This window comes from Centruroides sculpturatus, unplaced genomic scaffold (assembly GCF_000671375.1).
Source record: "Centruroides sculpturatus isolate CEXI.00-Female unplaced genomic scaffold, Cexi_2.0 scaffold92, whole genome shotgun sequence".
Lineage (NCBI taxonomy): Eukaryota > Metazoa > Arthropoda > Arachnida > Scorpiones > Buthidae > Centruroides > Centruroides sculpturatus.
The window spans coordinates 270,348-287,265 of record NW_019384394.1 but is presented as its reverse complement, the minus strand read 5'-3'; the positions used below and the strand labels follow the sequence as shown (position 1 = coordinate 287,265).

The 16,918-nt window shown below is 32.1% G+C and overlaps 1 protein-coding gene across 1 annotated transcript in view; it reads right to left on the bottom strand.

Moving 5' to 3' along the window:
- Positions 1-16,918, bottom strand: part of LOC111618319 (pre-mRNA-processing factor 39-like) — a 113,002-nt gene that overhangs the window by 3,204 nt on the left and 92,880 nt on the right. Inside the window, exons 12-16 of the mRNA XM_023359819.1 lie at positions 12,556-12,764; positions 12,176-12,235; positions 11,540-11,721; positions 11,368-11,448; positions 5,511-5,652 (exon numbers count right to left, since the gene is read on the bottom strand). Of these exons, the coding sequence (XP_023215587.1) occupies positions 5,511-5,652; positions 11,368-11,448; positions 11,540-11,721; positions 12,176-12,235; positions 12,556-12,764 (674 nt within the window). The remainder of the gene's footprint in view (positions 1-5,510; positions 5,653-11,367; positions 11,449-11,539; positions 11,722-12,175; positions 12,236-12,555; positions 12,765-16,918) is intronic.

Genomic DNA, 16,918 nt, shown 5'->3' with positions numbered 1-16,918 from the left:
TTTCTCATCTTAGAGCAGTCAAAATGATAAAAATTCCAGAAAATCATGAGTTCTTGTTAGCTCAGCGTGAGAAAGGACGTAAAGGGTCAGTGGTAGGTGTGGATGCAAAATTAGCTGCAAATGAGAAACGATCAGTACGAAGGCAGGAACAGATGCTTAACAGAAAACTTAGAATGGAAGACTTGAAGAGAAGTGGTGGAGAAATAGCAGAACTAATATCCTCAAGCAATGGCACAGATACTGAAGAAGAAGATGCAAGCTGTAAAGGAAACAAGAGTAACTAGTGAGAGAGCAGTTGGAGGCAGATTATCTGGACAGCAAGAGTCTCTCTCTGCCTCTACCAAAATAAACTGATAAAGTTACATTGAATGTAGTACTGAAAATTTCAAATTTTGTGAATTGTGATGTTTAAAAATTCTTTTGTTGCATTTTGGTTTGTAATCCATCAAGTTTTTGAATATTGTAGAGTACATGACTATTTAATTTGTCTGTAATTGTCCAAAAAAGTGAAACAAGTCTGGTTTACCAAAACAGGTCTTTTATGTTTTCATTTGTCATAAATCGCTCTTTTTATAAACTTTGTGGTCTTTGAGCTACCTCTAAATATTAATATATCAAGTTCAAATTTCTTCTGTAGTAATTTGAGGCCAGTTGGAATAGTTCTGGAGAGTAGGACCACAAAAAAAGTAAGCAATTTATTTTTTCCCTATTTTAAACACCACCCTATTCTAGGGGTTAACTGGGGATGGCAATGGGGACATTCCAATTTTCAAACACAAGTGTTGAGTGTTGAAACCAACATTTTGACGTCATCAATGATGTTCCAACTTTGAATACAAAGTGCTTAGTTCCCATAATTCCATTTTCAGCAAGATGGATTCCATTCAAATGTCACAGCAGTCACCCACAATTCATTGGAAAGTAGCATTCAATCTATACATTGAGTGCTGAGTGTGTTGAGTTAGCATTGACAATAGCACCACTTCAACATTGAAAAAAGGAACAACTTTTACCGAACGTTGAGATCAGCGCTTAGTCAGCATTGAAAATTGGAATGTCCCAAATGGTAAGGTCTGCAATCGATTGTTTGCAGACCTTAAAATTAATTAAGCTGCAAGAGTAATATTCTTTTTAATTGATTATTTTTCCCAAAACCTGGCAATTCTGGCAGTGTGCAATGTTGCCTAAGGTGAAGGAGACAAGCATGCAGCACCAAGGTAGTCATTGTTTTCCATGAGCTGTTACTTTGTATCATTTCTCAATTTTACACTTGATATACAATCTGTGCCTGCTAAGTGAACAGTGGCATCAAAAAGAAGAGAGTTAGTGAAATATTTTACAAAAACAGACAGCAACTCAATCTCTTGCAAGTACTGCACAAAGGTGATCAAATGCTGTAAAAACACCATCAATGTCACCAATTACTTGTAGCACAAACTTCAGAATTTGCTGTCTGTTTCCAGAAAAAACACAGAGAATGCAATAAGTGGATATCTCATGATTTAGCTTCATTTATAATTGCAATGTAGATTACTTAATGTAAAATTATCATTTAATATTGCAACTATTGCTATGTACGATTAAGCTGTACATTTTGCACAACAGTGTTCTTTAAGCATGCAAAAACAATCATTTTGGTACAACCTAGAACGAAAATTTGACAGCAGTGAATGAGGCTTTTTTTTAAGATCAGCAGGTATGTTGTAGGAAGTAACAAGCATACCACAGCAACAAATGCTCTTGCATTTATTATAAAGGATAATTTTTGACTTCACTCTGTTTAAAATCAGGATTCCAGCATTTTGTTAAGACTGTTGCTCTCCATAATAAGCTCCCAAGAAGAAAAACTATGACAAAAATTGTGGATAGAAAGTATGAAGAATTCAATAGTGCTGTAAAGAAAACCTTGGAGTCTGAATAACCTAACTTACCACAGATATTTGGACTGAAACTTGGACACCTAGGTCCTTCTTAGGATTTACTATGAATTACAAAGACAGAAAGCTGAAGCAAACTTCTGTCACGAGTGAAGTAACAAAATTAGAAAGTGCACACACTACAGAGTATCTCAGCCAAGTTATCAAATGACTGGAAAATAAAAACAAAGAGGGTTATAGCTGTTGTAACAGATGGGGCAAACAATATTGGGGCTGCAATTGATAATGTGTTTTGTAGTTCAAACATCTTGTCTGCTTTGTTTGCACAATAAACTTGGTAGCGCAAAGAGCAATTAAAGCTAAACCTGTAATTTTTGCAGTCATTGAAAGTCTATTGTTTCTTTTTTCAAGCAAAGTAATAACAGCTAATAAGCTAAGAAAAGCTTAATTAAAAAGTGGAAAAAGTGAAAGCAAGTTGCTAAAGCTGAAGCAAAAATGTCCAACTAGATGTAATTCTACATGTTTTGTTACAAAGATTTATCTGGGTAACATCTTATTGTGCATGCCAGGGGACCTGACCATTGTAAGCACAGATGAATTAGCAAGTACACAGGATGCTATGTCATTATTGAGCCCATTATAACACGTGATCAGGGAACTATGTGGAGAAGACTGTCACTTCAAGCAAAATCATTCCATTTGTTCATTGCTTGACTGAAATAACAGCATATTACAATGCAAGCACTCCTGCTGGCAAAAATTTGAAAACATCATTGGATCATGAAAACTGAGAAAGTGAAAATTCTGGCAGTGGCAACACTTTTGAATCAGCAATTTAAAAGATGCCATTTTGTCAGTCCAGTTTCTCCTGCTATTGTAGTGAATTACATAGGAAATTATTTAGTAAGAATGAGACAACTAATTGCAACGAAACTGTACAGTTTGCTCTGAACAGCAACAACTCAGACTGAGCTAAAAGTGTTTGGATTTTTATGATCACATGGTGGCAAATATGCAAAATGGACTAGACAATGCAGGTGGTCTATCTCTTGAACTCCAATTGTATTTGCTGCAAGGTTTAGATAGAAAATCTTGGAAAGCTCAGAAGCAAACATTTCAATTCTATATCTTGTGGCAGTAAAATATTTGTCAATCATGACCACAAGTGTTCTTTTAGGATATTTGTTCTCAAAAGCAGGAGCAACAGTGGAGCGAAAACAAACAAAAGTGCATAGTAAAAGTATAAGCCAACTGATATTCCTCAGCTCTTTGATAAGATAAGAAATATTGGATAGAATGAACAATCACAAAGACAGAAGCTTTCAAGAACATTGTGTCATTCTTGCTTTAAATAAAAATGTTATTTTTAATGCTAGCTACTGTGTACCATTTCAAATGACATGTTACAATTAATCAATCATTATTAACTGATTAATCAAGGTATTAAAAATCTCATGGCATTTAACAATCAATTACAATAATTGATTAATCTCCCACAATTGCCCAAAGTTAGGTGGGGATAAAAATTTCTGTAACAATAACTGGAGGGTGATTTTAAGTAGGTTTGGCTGTAAATATATAATGAACTAACTATTGAAGCTTGCAATTTTGCTTTTTCAATGTAATGTTTTGTTCCATTTTTGTTACATCCTAATTCAAATCAGGCACTTTATTAGGGATGTCTTTTGGTACCTTCTTGATGACAATGCCTGCATGTGGTGCATATCCTGTATGCCATTTGTGGTGGCCCTGAATATAACAGGTCTTTGCACTACTATTAATTTTCTATTTTATTAACTTGCATTTATCATGCAATAATAATATCTCTCCAGAATTCAAATTAAAATGCCATGAGAATTATACAATTTTACTTTAATTTTTAATTACGTAATTTGTATATTATAGGTACTTAAGAATATGCTAATGCACAAGAAACTTTACAGTTAAGATTTGAAAGTACAGTAGAGCGTCGATTATCCGAATCAATTGGGGACTGGGGTAGTTCGGAAGATCGATGTTTCGGATAACTGATTATGTACGAAAAAATATATTAATTTATCCTATCTTGACATTTTTCTCCATTGCGTGTCGCTTTGTGTCGAATTTAAATCGATGTTAAGCCTAACAAAGACTATTGTATAGTTAAAAATTATTTTTTTATTTTGTACATACAAAATAAATNCACCAACACCTCCGCAGGCTAGACACGCCCCCCATAATGTAGTTCCAAAATAAATATATTGAAAAATATAAAAACAATAAAAAATTATACTTTAGAAGTTAATTTAGTATCAAAAACATAAAATATTTGAGTAGCCCAAGACATAGCCAAAGATTGCAGCGCCACAGCACCGGCAAAAATCTAAATTTGCCGACTGGAATTCTTTCGGATGATTGACTTTTGGATAATCGACGCTCTACTGTATAACTCTTCTGGTGTTAGCATACTTGAATTACTTTAAAATACACAAAAATAAAATTAAATTATATTTTCAAGTACTTCTGACAAAAATACAAATAATGAACAAACAAAAAAGGAACATATAATTGTTTCAATTTTTGGGTCATAAAGATTTTATAGTTTTACTATTGCTGCTGCTTTTGAAGCTAACAAACATATTATAGAAAAGATATTGGAACTTTCATCCTTATAAATTATTTAACACAGATGTTAATTCATACAGCCATCAGTTCTATCATTTGAAGCTGTTATGCTACCAAACACATTATTATTAGATAAAGACTTTAATATACAAGTCTTGATTATAAAGAATGCCTTGCTGGTCTCTAATAACTATTTTTATTTTAACAGTACTCTAGTTCCAAAAGTAAGGAGTACCATAGGAACTCCATTATCACAGTATCAGCTGAAATATTTATGAAAAATTTAGAGAAAGCTTTCATGTCATCTCTCTCCTAAATTCTTTATTTTATATCTACATTCTGTAAATGATGCTATAATATCTTGGATAGTTCTAAGAATGATTTTTTAAAATTTCTCTATAAGTTGAATTCTATTTATCCTTCAATTCTGCCTTCAAAAGAAAATTTCATTAAAAAATTTCCATCTCATTTTAGATCTCAATACCAGATCATCATCATCAGGCTAAGTATTTGGAGTTCTTCATTATACCCAAGCATTCATACCAGTCTGTCTTTTATAATCATTCTGCAATTTCTGCTTTAGTTTGCAAAACTTTCTTTCATTACTCAAAAAAACAATGAATTAAAATGTATTTTGACTGCAACTACAAATGCTGGTGATTCTGTTAAAAATTTAATTTTAAGTATGAAGTAACAAGTTATTTACATCCTATATTCAAACTGCATATGCCAAGCCAAGTTTAAGATTACTAGATTATCTATATCTTGTCTAATTTCTTAATTATATCATCAAATATGGTCGAGTAAGAATCTATCTAGACAAATTTAGTTACAGCATAGTTTATATTGAGATTATGATTTATTTCAGTAAAAAGTTGTAATTATCCCAGAGAAACAAGACAAGAATACTGCTGAGGAGAATATACAAAAAATATAACAACACATGTAAGTTTAAATAACTAAGTATCTATATAACTCCACATACACAAATTGTATCTACATTTTATTAAAAATAAGTTTTTAATGTACCTGTGCATAACTTTGCCAAGACTGTGGATATGCGTAAGCTGTAGTATCTTGAGTTGAAGGAATTTGAACAGTAGTAGCAACAGTGCTGTTCACAGTACCATTTATATCCAGTTTTGACTTTTTATCTTGATAAATATCATCACTAAAGCATAATATTTAAAATAAATTGTTATTAACATTAATTTTTTTTATAAAACTTTATTATTATTTTATTAACAACTAATTTTTAAAATAAACGATAGCAAAGCAGACGGTAATTAATCATGTTTTCTCTCTCGGGGCAACGGTAATGAAATTTCGAGCAATGTTACCTTGGGAAGCCAGCCTTGTTTCGAGGGACAGGTTTCTAGCCAAATCAACTATCGAGAGATGCTGTGCTCCTTTACACAATAAAAACCCCAACATTACCATGTGAGTGAAAAGGGTTTGAAATACTAAGAAGTAAGGTCATACATTACTACTTAAATATCCTTACAGATTGGGTGCCTTTTTATTTTGAATGAATATCTTTAGTACCTTGTAAAGATATCTNCTTCCTCTTTTTTTTTTTTACTTAATCCCAGACACTCTTTTAAGGTTTTCAATATACTTTAAGAAATACTTTATGTAGGTAAATTACTTAACAAATTGTATTTTATGAATTGGCATTTTTTTTAAATTTAACATTTTTAAGTTACAAGTTAATAATGATGAATTTATATATTTATTTATTTATTTTCAAGTGACAATTATAAAATTATATAATTACAATTATATTTTTATTCTTGTGGTTAAAATTTATAATTTAGGTTAATTCTGTCTATTAATCAGCTTAAATGATAAAGATAAGTTATAAATGATAACAACTTTTAAAAATAACATAGATTTTATTTATATGTTATGGACAAAGTGATTAATCGGGCATTATGAATAATGACCAAATAGGGCGGGCAGTGTGATAAATATTGATTAATTTATCAAATTGACCGGTCATTATGAATACTGCTATGACCTAGTTGGGCAAAGTGATGATAATAAGTTTAGGAGTGATAATCCGACATACACTAGCCAATCGGCACGCTGAGTTGCATGTGCGTATCATACAGTGTTTAGTACAGAATTTTAAATTTGATTATATAAAGATATGAATGACAAATCTATTTATTATTTATTTTCAACATTAAATAATACTTTCTGTTACTGAATTCAAATTTAACTTCATTCTTTTCAAACTGCAAGTTCATTCAGTATTCCTATAAATATAACTTTGAAATGAAATACTAATAAAATATTAATTTTGTATTTTATATTAAATATTGTAATAAGTTTGAAAAACTGCTAATTTTCAGAATTATTTATTGTTATTACAGTATCTTCATTTATGATACTTTGGTAATCGTTAAATTTTTAATATGTACAGTACATGGGTCAGTCAAAAAGTAACCTTAATATGATCATAAAAACTTTTAAATTTCATTGGGATAGCTTAGAGATGTGTTTTCAAACTGCAGATTCAGCCGATGCAGGTAAGCCTTGACATCATCATCAAATGGATGATGATGTCAAGCAAACCTTAACAGAGATGGCAGCATGTAGTTATCAAGTTTTTAAGTAGTGAAGGTAAAAAACTGGCTGATATTCATTGGAGGATGAAACAGCAGTACAGGGATACATGGTTATCACAAGTGTATGAATGGCACAGAAAATTTAAAAGTGGTGTGTCAATTGTGACTGGTGAGGCTTGCTCTGGTCAGCCTCAGATTGCAACTACACTTAGTATTGTTGCTGCAGTGGAACAAGTTATAAGAGAAGACAGGCAGGTGACAATCAATGAAGTGGCTGAAATAGTGTCCATTAGTCATGGTTCAGTGCACAACATTATTAGCAAGGTGCTGCAAGTATAAAAAGTCTCTGCTAGATGGGTAGAGAGCTTATTCCAGAAATCAAAGAACATTATGTAGATGTTTGTTGAACATTGGTGTAATGGTATGAAGCTGAGAGAGATGTCTTTCTGCAATGCATAGTTACTGGTGATAAATCATGGGTTCATTACTTTCAGAAAGAGACTGAGTGAGCAAGGAGTAGCAACATTCCACATCACCAAAACCAAAAAGATTTCACGTAACTCCTTCAGCTGGCAAAGTAACGCTCATACTTTTCTGAGACTGTAAGGATTTCAATTCTGGAACATTATATGCCAAGGGTACAGTGCAGCATATTGTGACTTGCTTCAGAATCATTTGAAACCCACAATAAGGTCCAAACATTGTGGTTTGCTCAGTTCTGGTATACTGTTATAGCTTAATAATGCATGGCCATATGATAGTCTGCATATGGAGTGTCTTCCACATCCCCCTTATTTGCCTGATCTTGCAACAAATGATCATCATATATTTGGACCACTTGTGGTAATGCACGAAGCAGTCCTATGCTTCTGCACCACTTGACTAAAATCAGCACCAGGGGTCGTATTCTGATCACTTATCTCTCGTCTCTTCTTTCAATGATGAATGACGTCAAAATGAAAGATGAAATTCTTCTCTCAGAAACAGTGGCAATTCTGATCACTTTTAACAATCTCATCTTCGTTGACAATGTCACGATACTATTAGGTTGATTATACATGTTCGGGTTATCTGTGCGCATAACACGGTATAGAATTTTAACCAATAAAATTGTAAAATTTTCAAAAGTGCAAAGTACATAATCATAAATCACATGGCAAGGAAAGCATGTGTTCAAATAAAGTACGTAATTTTGATGAATGTATGTTTTTTGTTTTATAACATTTTTACAGATTGTAATGTCAATTTGTCTCTTTACAAATAAAAATTTTAATAACCTAATTTAAAAAGCGTGTGTACTTAGATATTTTTTGAAATATTACCATCTAATTTCTCCTTAACTATCTATGTAAGATTAACATCATATTCAATAGTTCAGTAATTGATGTAGGATAATAAATATAAAAAAAATGGAATTAGTGGCATTTCCGGGTAGGCACTGGAAAAAAATCAGAAGCATTTTCTTCTCTTGAAATATTCTTTCCTGAGATAGAGAACATTCTCTAATACGATTGTAGCATCCAGATGTCCATATTAAATATATAACAAAATTGAGACGAAAGACCAGTCTATCTGTTTGTATCTGACAAACAAGAGAATCGTTGAGAGAAAAAGTTGTCCAAAATTGTGTTTGGAGAGATGTGATGATCTCTCGAGACATAAACAAATGATTAGCCAATCAGCAACAGGCTTGTGAAAGATGAAAGAGGAGAGACGACAACAAGAATATGGCCCTGAGTCTGCAATGCCTATGTCAGGATTCTGACACTACTGTCTTTTGGGTAGACACAGAAACTTGTTTGTGTTCATATGCGAGTGATTGTGTTTGCAGGCAGTCAGATTTGGGATGGAGGTGGTCCAAGAGACTGCACACATGAAAGAAGTTGACCTCCACTATTCATTTAGCAAGATTAACACTTGTAATACTTGTTTATTAACACAGAGGCTTGCATATATATATATATATATATATATATATTATATATATATGAGAGAGAGAGAGAGAGTTTACAAGTGATCGTGAGTTGCTAAATACCTAAAGTTGTAAGCTACTTGAGGAGATTTGTACACTTGCAGGCAGATTTGTCCCATAGGAGAATGGTATTGCTACTTGGCGAGTAGGATAAGCTTTGCTAAATAAGATGTTGGTATGGGCACCTTGTGGGTCAGATCTGGTCCCTGGTGGCAATCAATGGTGAGGAGTTGATAGACAGTATATCCAAATCTGGAATGAACACTCAATGATGACGAACTCCTTTGTCATCATCAATCTCTTCTTTTATTTGGGGTCCTCCCCTTTAATTTCAATGCCCTTTTTTAGGTAATGTTGGTTGGTTAATCCAACAATGATTTTTTAATGTTATGTTCCCGATACAGTCAAAAGCAACACTTTCAGATGTCATCTCTGGACAAGAAAGCAAGTCTGTAGGAAATAGAATCACTTCCTGCTAACTGTAGTTGAGAAAAACAATTTTGTATCAAGGAATATTTGAACTTATTTTCTTTTGGTTGTTTTTCTTTTTTTGAAACTTTTGAATAAAATTTTTTGCCAAGTCCAGGCCCTCACACACTTAAGGAGACTTTTGGTGGCAAAAACTTCAGTACAAATGATAAAGTGGTGCATGAGTGATTGTGCAGTCCACTTTATCATGGGGGGAATTACATTGGAAAAGTTATGAAATGTTTTCATTCATATATATATATATATATTTTGTCAATAAAATAATTAAGGTTACTTTCTGAATCACCCTCATATATTTAAATAAAATATCAATTTCCAAATAAACAATGTAAAAAAATATTTTAAATACTCATTTCACAATTGTTGTTCAAATTAAAAATTATATAGAGGCACCCTCCCATAAAATAGTATTTCAACACAGTTTTTTGTTCCAAGGTAGTTAGAATCTTGTACAAAACAGTATTTTTGACCTTTTGTATGGAGAATTTCCAGCTATTATGTCAGATATTTTCAACATTTTTTCAGGTGAATCTTGACGCTATTTAGTCTTCCTTTAAGACTTATTACATCAGAAAATTATTACTATAAATTCTGAAAAATTTAATTCTGAATTTATTGAAGTGATAAAGACATGGAAACATTCAATTACGGATTGTATCAGAATCATACCTTTATTACTCAGAAATAAAGCCACCATTAAATGCACATTGAAAAAAATGTATGGAGTTCTACTAATTCCATTTTCTGCCGGTTCATTAAGGAAATTTGATTGAACCAGCAGAAAATGGAATTGGTGCAATAGTAGAACTTGCTCAGTTAAAAGAAGGGGTTATGATATATAATTTCGCTTATCAGTGGTAGAGGATGAAAATTAAATGAACATACTTTATCTGACATACATGTATCATAATTTTCTAAGATATCTGTTCATTTATTATTATTTTTAATAAAAATGAAGCTATAATAAGTAAGACAAAACCTTTCACACTTTGTTTCTAGCAGTTTAACCACTAAGTACAAACGTTTTCGGCCATTTTGAATGGCCTTCTTCAGGTACAATAAGGTCAGTTGGAACATCGGTTAGCAGATATTCAAACAACATCACTGTTTACAAAGGTTTATTCTTACTAGTGACATCATTGTTGATAACAAAGTTTAGACGATATTGATGTCGTTAATTTTCTTTTGATATTATTATCTAAGGTGTGCAAACAACTATTGATAAGATAATTGCTAAAATTGAAAAAAACAAACAAGAAAAATAAAGAAAATGCTCTAAAGATTGTGACAGGCTTGATGAGGGCGGATTGGCCTATTTAGTTTAAGGGGTTATCGAAGAGTGATTTCCATGTGGAGGAGAGCGAGTCTGCATCTCTGCTGTTGATACAATTCCCCTTGAGGGATTTTGCAAAGATTTCAATTGTTTGAATTGTTCTAAGTTTGTTATTGTTTGTTAAAGGTTTTGTATTACTTATTTTAAGTAGTTCTAGCTTTGAATGCATAGAAAATGAAGCTACAATTGTTATAAAGCTGAAATGAAGTATTTTGCTAGCATTTGAAATTAATTTTCTGTTTCATACTATGTTTTCATCTCATATAGCACAGTTTTGTACTATACAAGATCTTATAGAAACTTAACTGTATGTAACTGAGATTCTGTACTTAGTTTAATAATTAACTTTATGAATTCCCTTTACATAAATTTTGATTTCAATAATTTTCCAATATGCAAAATACATTATTTTAACAAGAATACATAGTAACAGATATCAAGCTATTAATTACTTATAAAATTAGCTATTATATTTTCAAAATAAAAATATTGAAAATGTATAGTGTTAGAATAAATTACCTGCTATCTGGTAATCTTTTTTTAGTTCCAGGTATATGATTTCTCATCATTTTAGAATATTCTTCAAAAGCTTCTTTGATTCTAAAGAGAAATATATAACTTTTACTTTCTATTTCTTAATTACGAAAATAAAATTAACAAATTAAACACAGTAATAGTTAAAAATTCTTACTGCATTGTATCATTGCCAAAGTCTTCTAAAAATTCCAATTTTCTTTGAGAAAACAGCATCTTCTGGTCACTGTCCATCTCACTAGCCAAAGCTTCATCAAATGCTTCAGTAATCTGCTGTTCATTCATGGGAGAACTCTGATAACCAGCATCCACCAGCTGCATATAAAGATTTGGATTTGTCTGCATACAAAAGAAAAAAAAACAAAACATCAAAGTTTATACTTAAACCATTGTTCTTTTTAGCATACCCTCTTCAGGCTGACAGCCAACGCAACATGTTTCACTCGACGAATGTTTTATCCAATCAAAGCCTGCATAGGGGGAAAAAAACGAGAGTAACTTTGCGTCTTATAAGGACTGTCAGATTCCAGCAGTAAGGAAAGTATGCTAAAAGTATAATAAAGAATCAAACCTCAACTGTAAAAAGACTTTAGTATCCAAACTTCTCTGCAGATAATTACATAAACACGTTCAGCGGGATGGACCAAATGCCTGGATAGGCTGGAAAGAGTCATACGCTGTTAACTCCACTTAGGCAGTGGAAGTGTTACTTACTGGGAATTAATTTAAATGTATGGGGGTCAGGGGGAAGCCTAGCCTTAACGTTTGATAAAAAGAAAGTGATGAATCTTACCGGATCTCTTTGGATCGCTTCCTTCAGCACTTGAACTGCTCTGTCAAATTCACCACGGACCTGAAAATAAAAAAATATGAATTAAAATTTTTAAAATAAACGATAGCAAAGCAGACGGTAATTAATCATGTTTTCTCTCTCGGGGCAACGGTAATGAAATTTCGAGCAATGTTACCTTGGGAAGCCAGCCTTGTTTCGAGGGACAGGTTTCTAGCCAAATCAACTATCGAGAGATGCTGTGCTCCTTTACACAATAAAAACCCCAACATTACCATGTGAGTGAAAAGGGTTTGAAATACTAAGAAGTAAGGTCATACATTACAACTTAAATATCCTTACAGATTGGGTGCCTTTTTATTTTGAATGAATATCTTTAGTACCTTGTAAAGATATCTTGAATACTTGATGGCGAAATGCGATCCCATATGGATAGTCTTGGCATTTGCCATACACGCCTGATATAACTCTTCCACTCTCTGATGATTCTGTCTACGGCGTTCCAGATTTATCCTCCGTAAAGTAGCTTCTAACAGTTCAGGAATATTGTACTCAAGATTCAGCAAAACTTCAGATGCTTTATCATAATTACCTGCATAAATAATAAATATTTATTTTAACATTTTATTTATTAGTTAAATATTTTTAATAAAATTTAAAACTACAAATATTTTCAAATTTCTTTTACCTCTTATATCAAAAACAATAGGAGTTTATCAGAATTTACCAAAGCATTTCATGTCAATTAAACTTTTAGAATAATTATTTTGATTTTTTACTTGCTTTACAAGTATTAATTCATAAACAAATAATAATAAATCATCATTCCAAATTCACATAAGAGAACATTTTAAATAGCTAACTGCTATTAAAATAATGAGGACAACCATAGTTAAAAATGTCTAAAAGTATAAATGAGAGAAACAGAACAAAAATAAAAAGAAAATTATGGAATTTATATGTAAATTAGTTATGTTAACCCAAAGACTCATTTTACTAAAAACACTGATTGTTTATACATTTGTTTATTTTAGTAAACATTTAATTACTTCATAACAAAAATTAAAACTGAAGTTTTATTAAAGTTCTAATAATAAAATTTTATTTTTTCTTTCATTTATAAAAATCAATAATAATGATTACATTTAATAAAAATAATATTCAATTATTGTAAAACTAAAATGTACTGTACATTTTAAAGTACTTATCACAAATAAACCTTTCAAAAATAAAATGTGAAAAAAAATTACTACTAGATTTTATTTTAAAAAAATATCCCAAACAATTTTGTTTTAATGCAAGAATGCAAAACAAGTTAAATCCTTTTTCAAAAATAATAAATTTGAAATAATCATTTAATCTAAGAAATTCCTTATCAAGATTTTGTGAATTCAAATGTACTTTTTAATTTATTTAAGTTATTTTGAAACAAAATTCATTTGAAAGATAATCACAAATTATGATCATCAGTATTTGGAAATTTTGATAAAAATCATAAAAATAAAAATTAATGGTTAGGATCATTAACAATTTTATTTTCATAATCATCTCAATATATTTTTTTAAATTTAACATTTAAAGTCATGATAAATTCTTGAAACCATTTGCTTTTTTTTTTTAAGTATTTAAATTCTGATATTTTTTAAAAATGATTCTCTAAGCACTGGCAACACTGCTGTAAATGAAAATGAGTTGGTATTTTTATCAAAGCACATAGTATCATTTTATAGAGGTATTGCATTCATCCCCTTGGCAAATATTAATTTCCACAAGAAAGAATGACTCATCATTTGAAGCATCTTACTTCATTACTGGAAACAAAGGTTCAGTGAAAGAGTGGCAGCAGAGAAAATTTGTGAACTTCAAGGCCTAGGCCTGATGAGCAAGACAACTACAGTTGAATTATTCTGCCATTTCAATTTCAACTCTGGAATACCAGCCTCATAGACAAGCCTCAGTCGGGATGACCATCAACCATTAATGATGAAGCACTGTTCCAAGCTGTTTAACAGGAACCAAGCAGCAGTCCTCGTCGACTATCTGCTGAAGTCAGGGCTTCACAATCAACAATTATTTAGCATTTGAAATATCTTAGCTTTCCCAGTAGAAGAGGTCAAGATGTACCACATGAACTGATGGAGCAGCAGGCACAAAGGAGGATACAAGTTTGCAAACACATGTTGCAAAATCCAAAAGACAACAGATTCTGGTGAAGAATTGTAATGGGAGATGAAAAATGCAACTTTTTCAGAAATCCTAATAGAGGAAACCAGTGGCTCTAATGAGGTGAAGTGCCAGCACAAGTGGTTCAAACAAAAAATCATACTGTACATTTGGAGGAAGTTGGATGGTCCAGTGCATTGGAAGCTGATTCCCAATGGCTGGATCATGGATGGCAACCTCTATACTGAGCAACTGGGGTGGGTGTTTGAAGTCCTGTGCATTTGCTATCCAGCACTGTTTAATCAAAAGCATACGCTGCTGCAGCACAATAATGTTCTGGCACATTGTTCCAGAGTGGTCCTAGAAAAGTTAAGAGGTGTTGGAGGGGATTGAAGTTTTGCCTTACACAGTATACAGCCCTGACCTTCCTCCATTAGATTTTCATCTCTTCTGGTTTTTGACACATTTTCTGCAAGGATGTTCCTTCAATACAATGCAAGATGCTCATAATGGGGTTTGTGAGTTTTGACATTAAAACAAGCCTAATGGTATTCAAAGGAATCCACTAACTTCCAGAAAAATGGGTCAAGATAATAGCTAACAATTACCTTTATTTCAAAGAATGACCATGTCTTTGTCTTTTAGTATCAATAAGGTTTTGTATCTTGTGTCTGTCTGAGAATGTTTGAATCAATCTGATATAAAACAATTCATGGTACAATATCTCTTGATACAATGTTTGACATCAAGAATATTATAGAACATGGATAGTCAACCTTTTTATACCTACCGCCCACTTTTGTATCTTTGTTGGTAGTAAAATTTTCTAACTGCCCACCAGTTCCGCAGTAAGTTAATTTAGCGCAACTGCAAAGTACTCATAATTTTTGAGTGGCAGTTTAGTAAAAATATGTAGTTAAATTTATCTCTTTATTTATATTTTGCACATGTTTATAAATACACAGAAATTTTTTGCCAGTGTGCAAAATATTTTTTTTATATCAAACTGAAAAACGTAGCCAAATCTGGCAACGTCACCACAAAACCACTAAATCTGGCAACATCACAAAATTAGTTCAACTTGAATAATGGCCACTGTTACAGTACAACCTGCTCTATCAGTGAGTCATAGATGCACAATGATAATGGAAAGTAGTTTGGCATTGGACAAAACCCCTACCGATCACTACAAAAGCTCAAATCGCCCACTAGTGGGCAGTAGGGACCAGGTTGACTACCACTGTTATAGAATGACAACACACTTGAAAATGCCAAATAAATTAAATTGCGCATGAGTAAAAAACAAATGAAGAAAGATATAGTCCAGCATGTTTAAAAATCTGTCCCTAGCCTAGACAGGGCAAAAGCTATTTTTATTGGAAATTGTTTTCTAAAGAGATTGAAAAGTACAGTAAGATTTGTTGGACATAAATCAATCCTCAGTATGAGAACATTTTTCTTACTGGGAATTACTTCTGCTTCTAGGGAAGATTCATGTCTTTTACAATCATTGTTGTTCAATTAACTAATCCCTCAATTTCATTTAAGTTTCTGATTACCATTATAATATTGTATCTTTAAGTGAAGTGAATATGGTAGCAAACTTCATGGTGACAAACTGCTTTAAAAGCTCAAGAGGATACAACTGTTTACTAAACCTATGTTGTACAGAATCCGTAGTACAAAGCATCCTGGAATCCCCTTGGACTAAATTATTCACAAGTGAATTACTTATTTCAGTACATTCTTTGGACAAAGTACAGTAGTGTTTACTAGATTGTAAATATTAGTAACATTAATTTGATCATTTTGAAAGATAAGTTGAATAGAATTATTGTAATCACTCTTACACTGAAATGGTATTTCAATACATTCAGGATATATTTATATAAGGATAGTATGCCTTCTAATTTCAATAACCACTGACTACAACTGTAATCTGCTGCTCATATATTTTAAGCAAGTTTCCTAGTTTTAACAATATTTCAAAGCTTATTGCCCTTTACACAGGATTCAACAATGTGTAGACAACTATCCTGCCTAACAACAGGAAGAATCTGTCAAAAATCACCTCCAAAAACAATAACTTTTCCACCAAAATGGTATATTGTTGTTCATAATATCTTACAACAGTTTATCACACACTGTCAATGCTTCGTTGGGTACCATGGATATCTCATCCCATATTATGAGTGATGCTTTACAAAAAATATCTGCTTCTGAATTTTCTCAAATTCTAGATACTGATGTTTTAAATAAAGAATAGAGAGGTTGAGGCACACGTTTTAAACGTGTAAACGTGTACGCGTGACATTCGACGCCGCTTTCCCATAAGCCTAAAAGTTTGACAATGGTGTTTGGATAGTCGGTGGAATCACGCTCGACATTTCAAACACCATCGTCAAACTTTTATGCTTACGGGAAAGCGGCGCCGAACGTCACACGTACACGTTTAAAACGTGCGCCTCAACCTCTCTAATGTGTAGTTATCCAATACTTGAACTACAACATCAACCATACAATCTTTTCTGATAATTTGATATAATGTCCTGTTAAAATGTTTTTCCAATAGCTCAACATCAT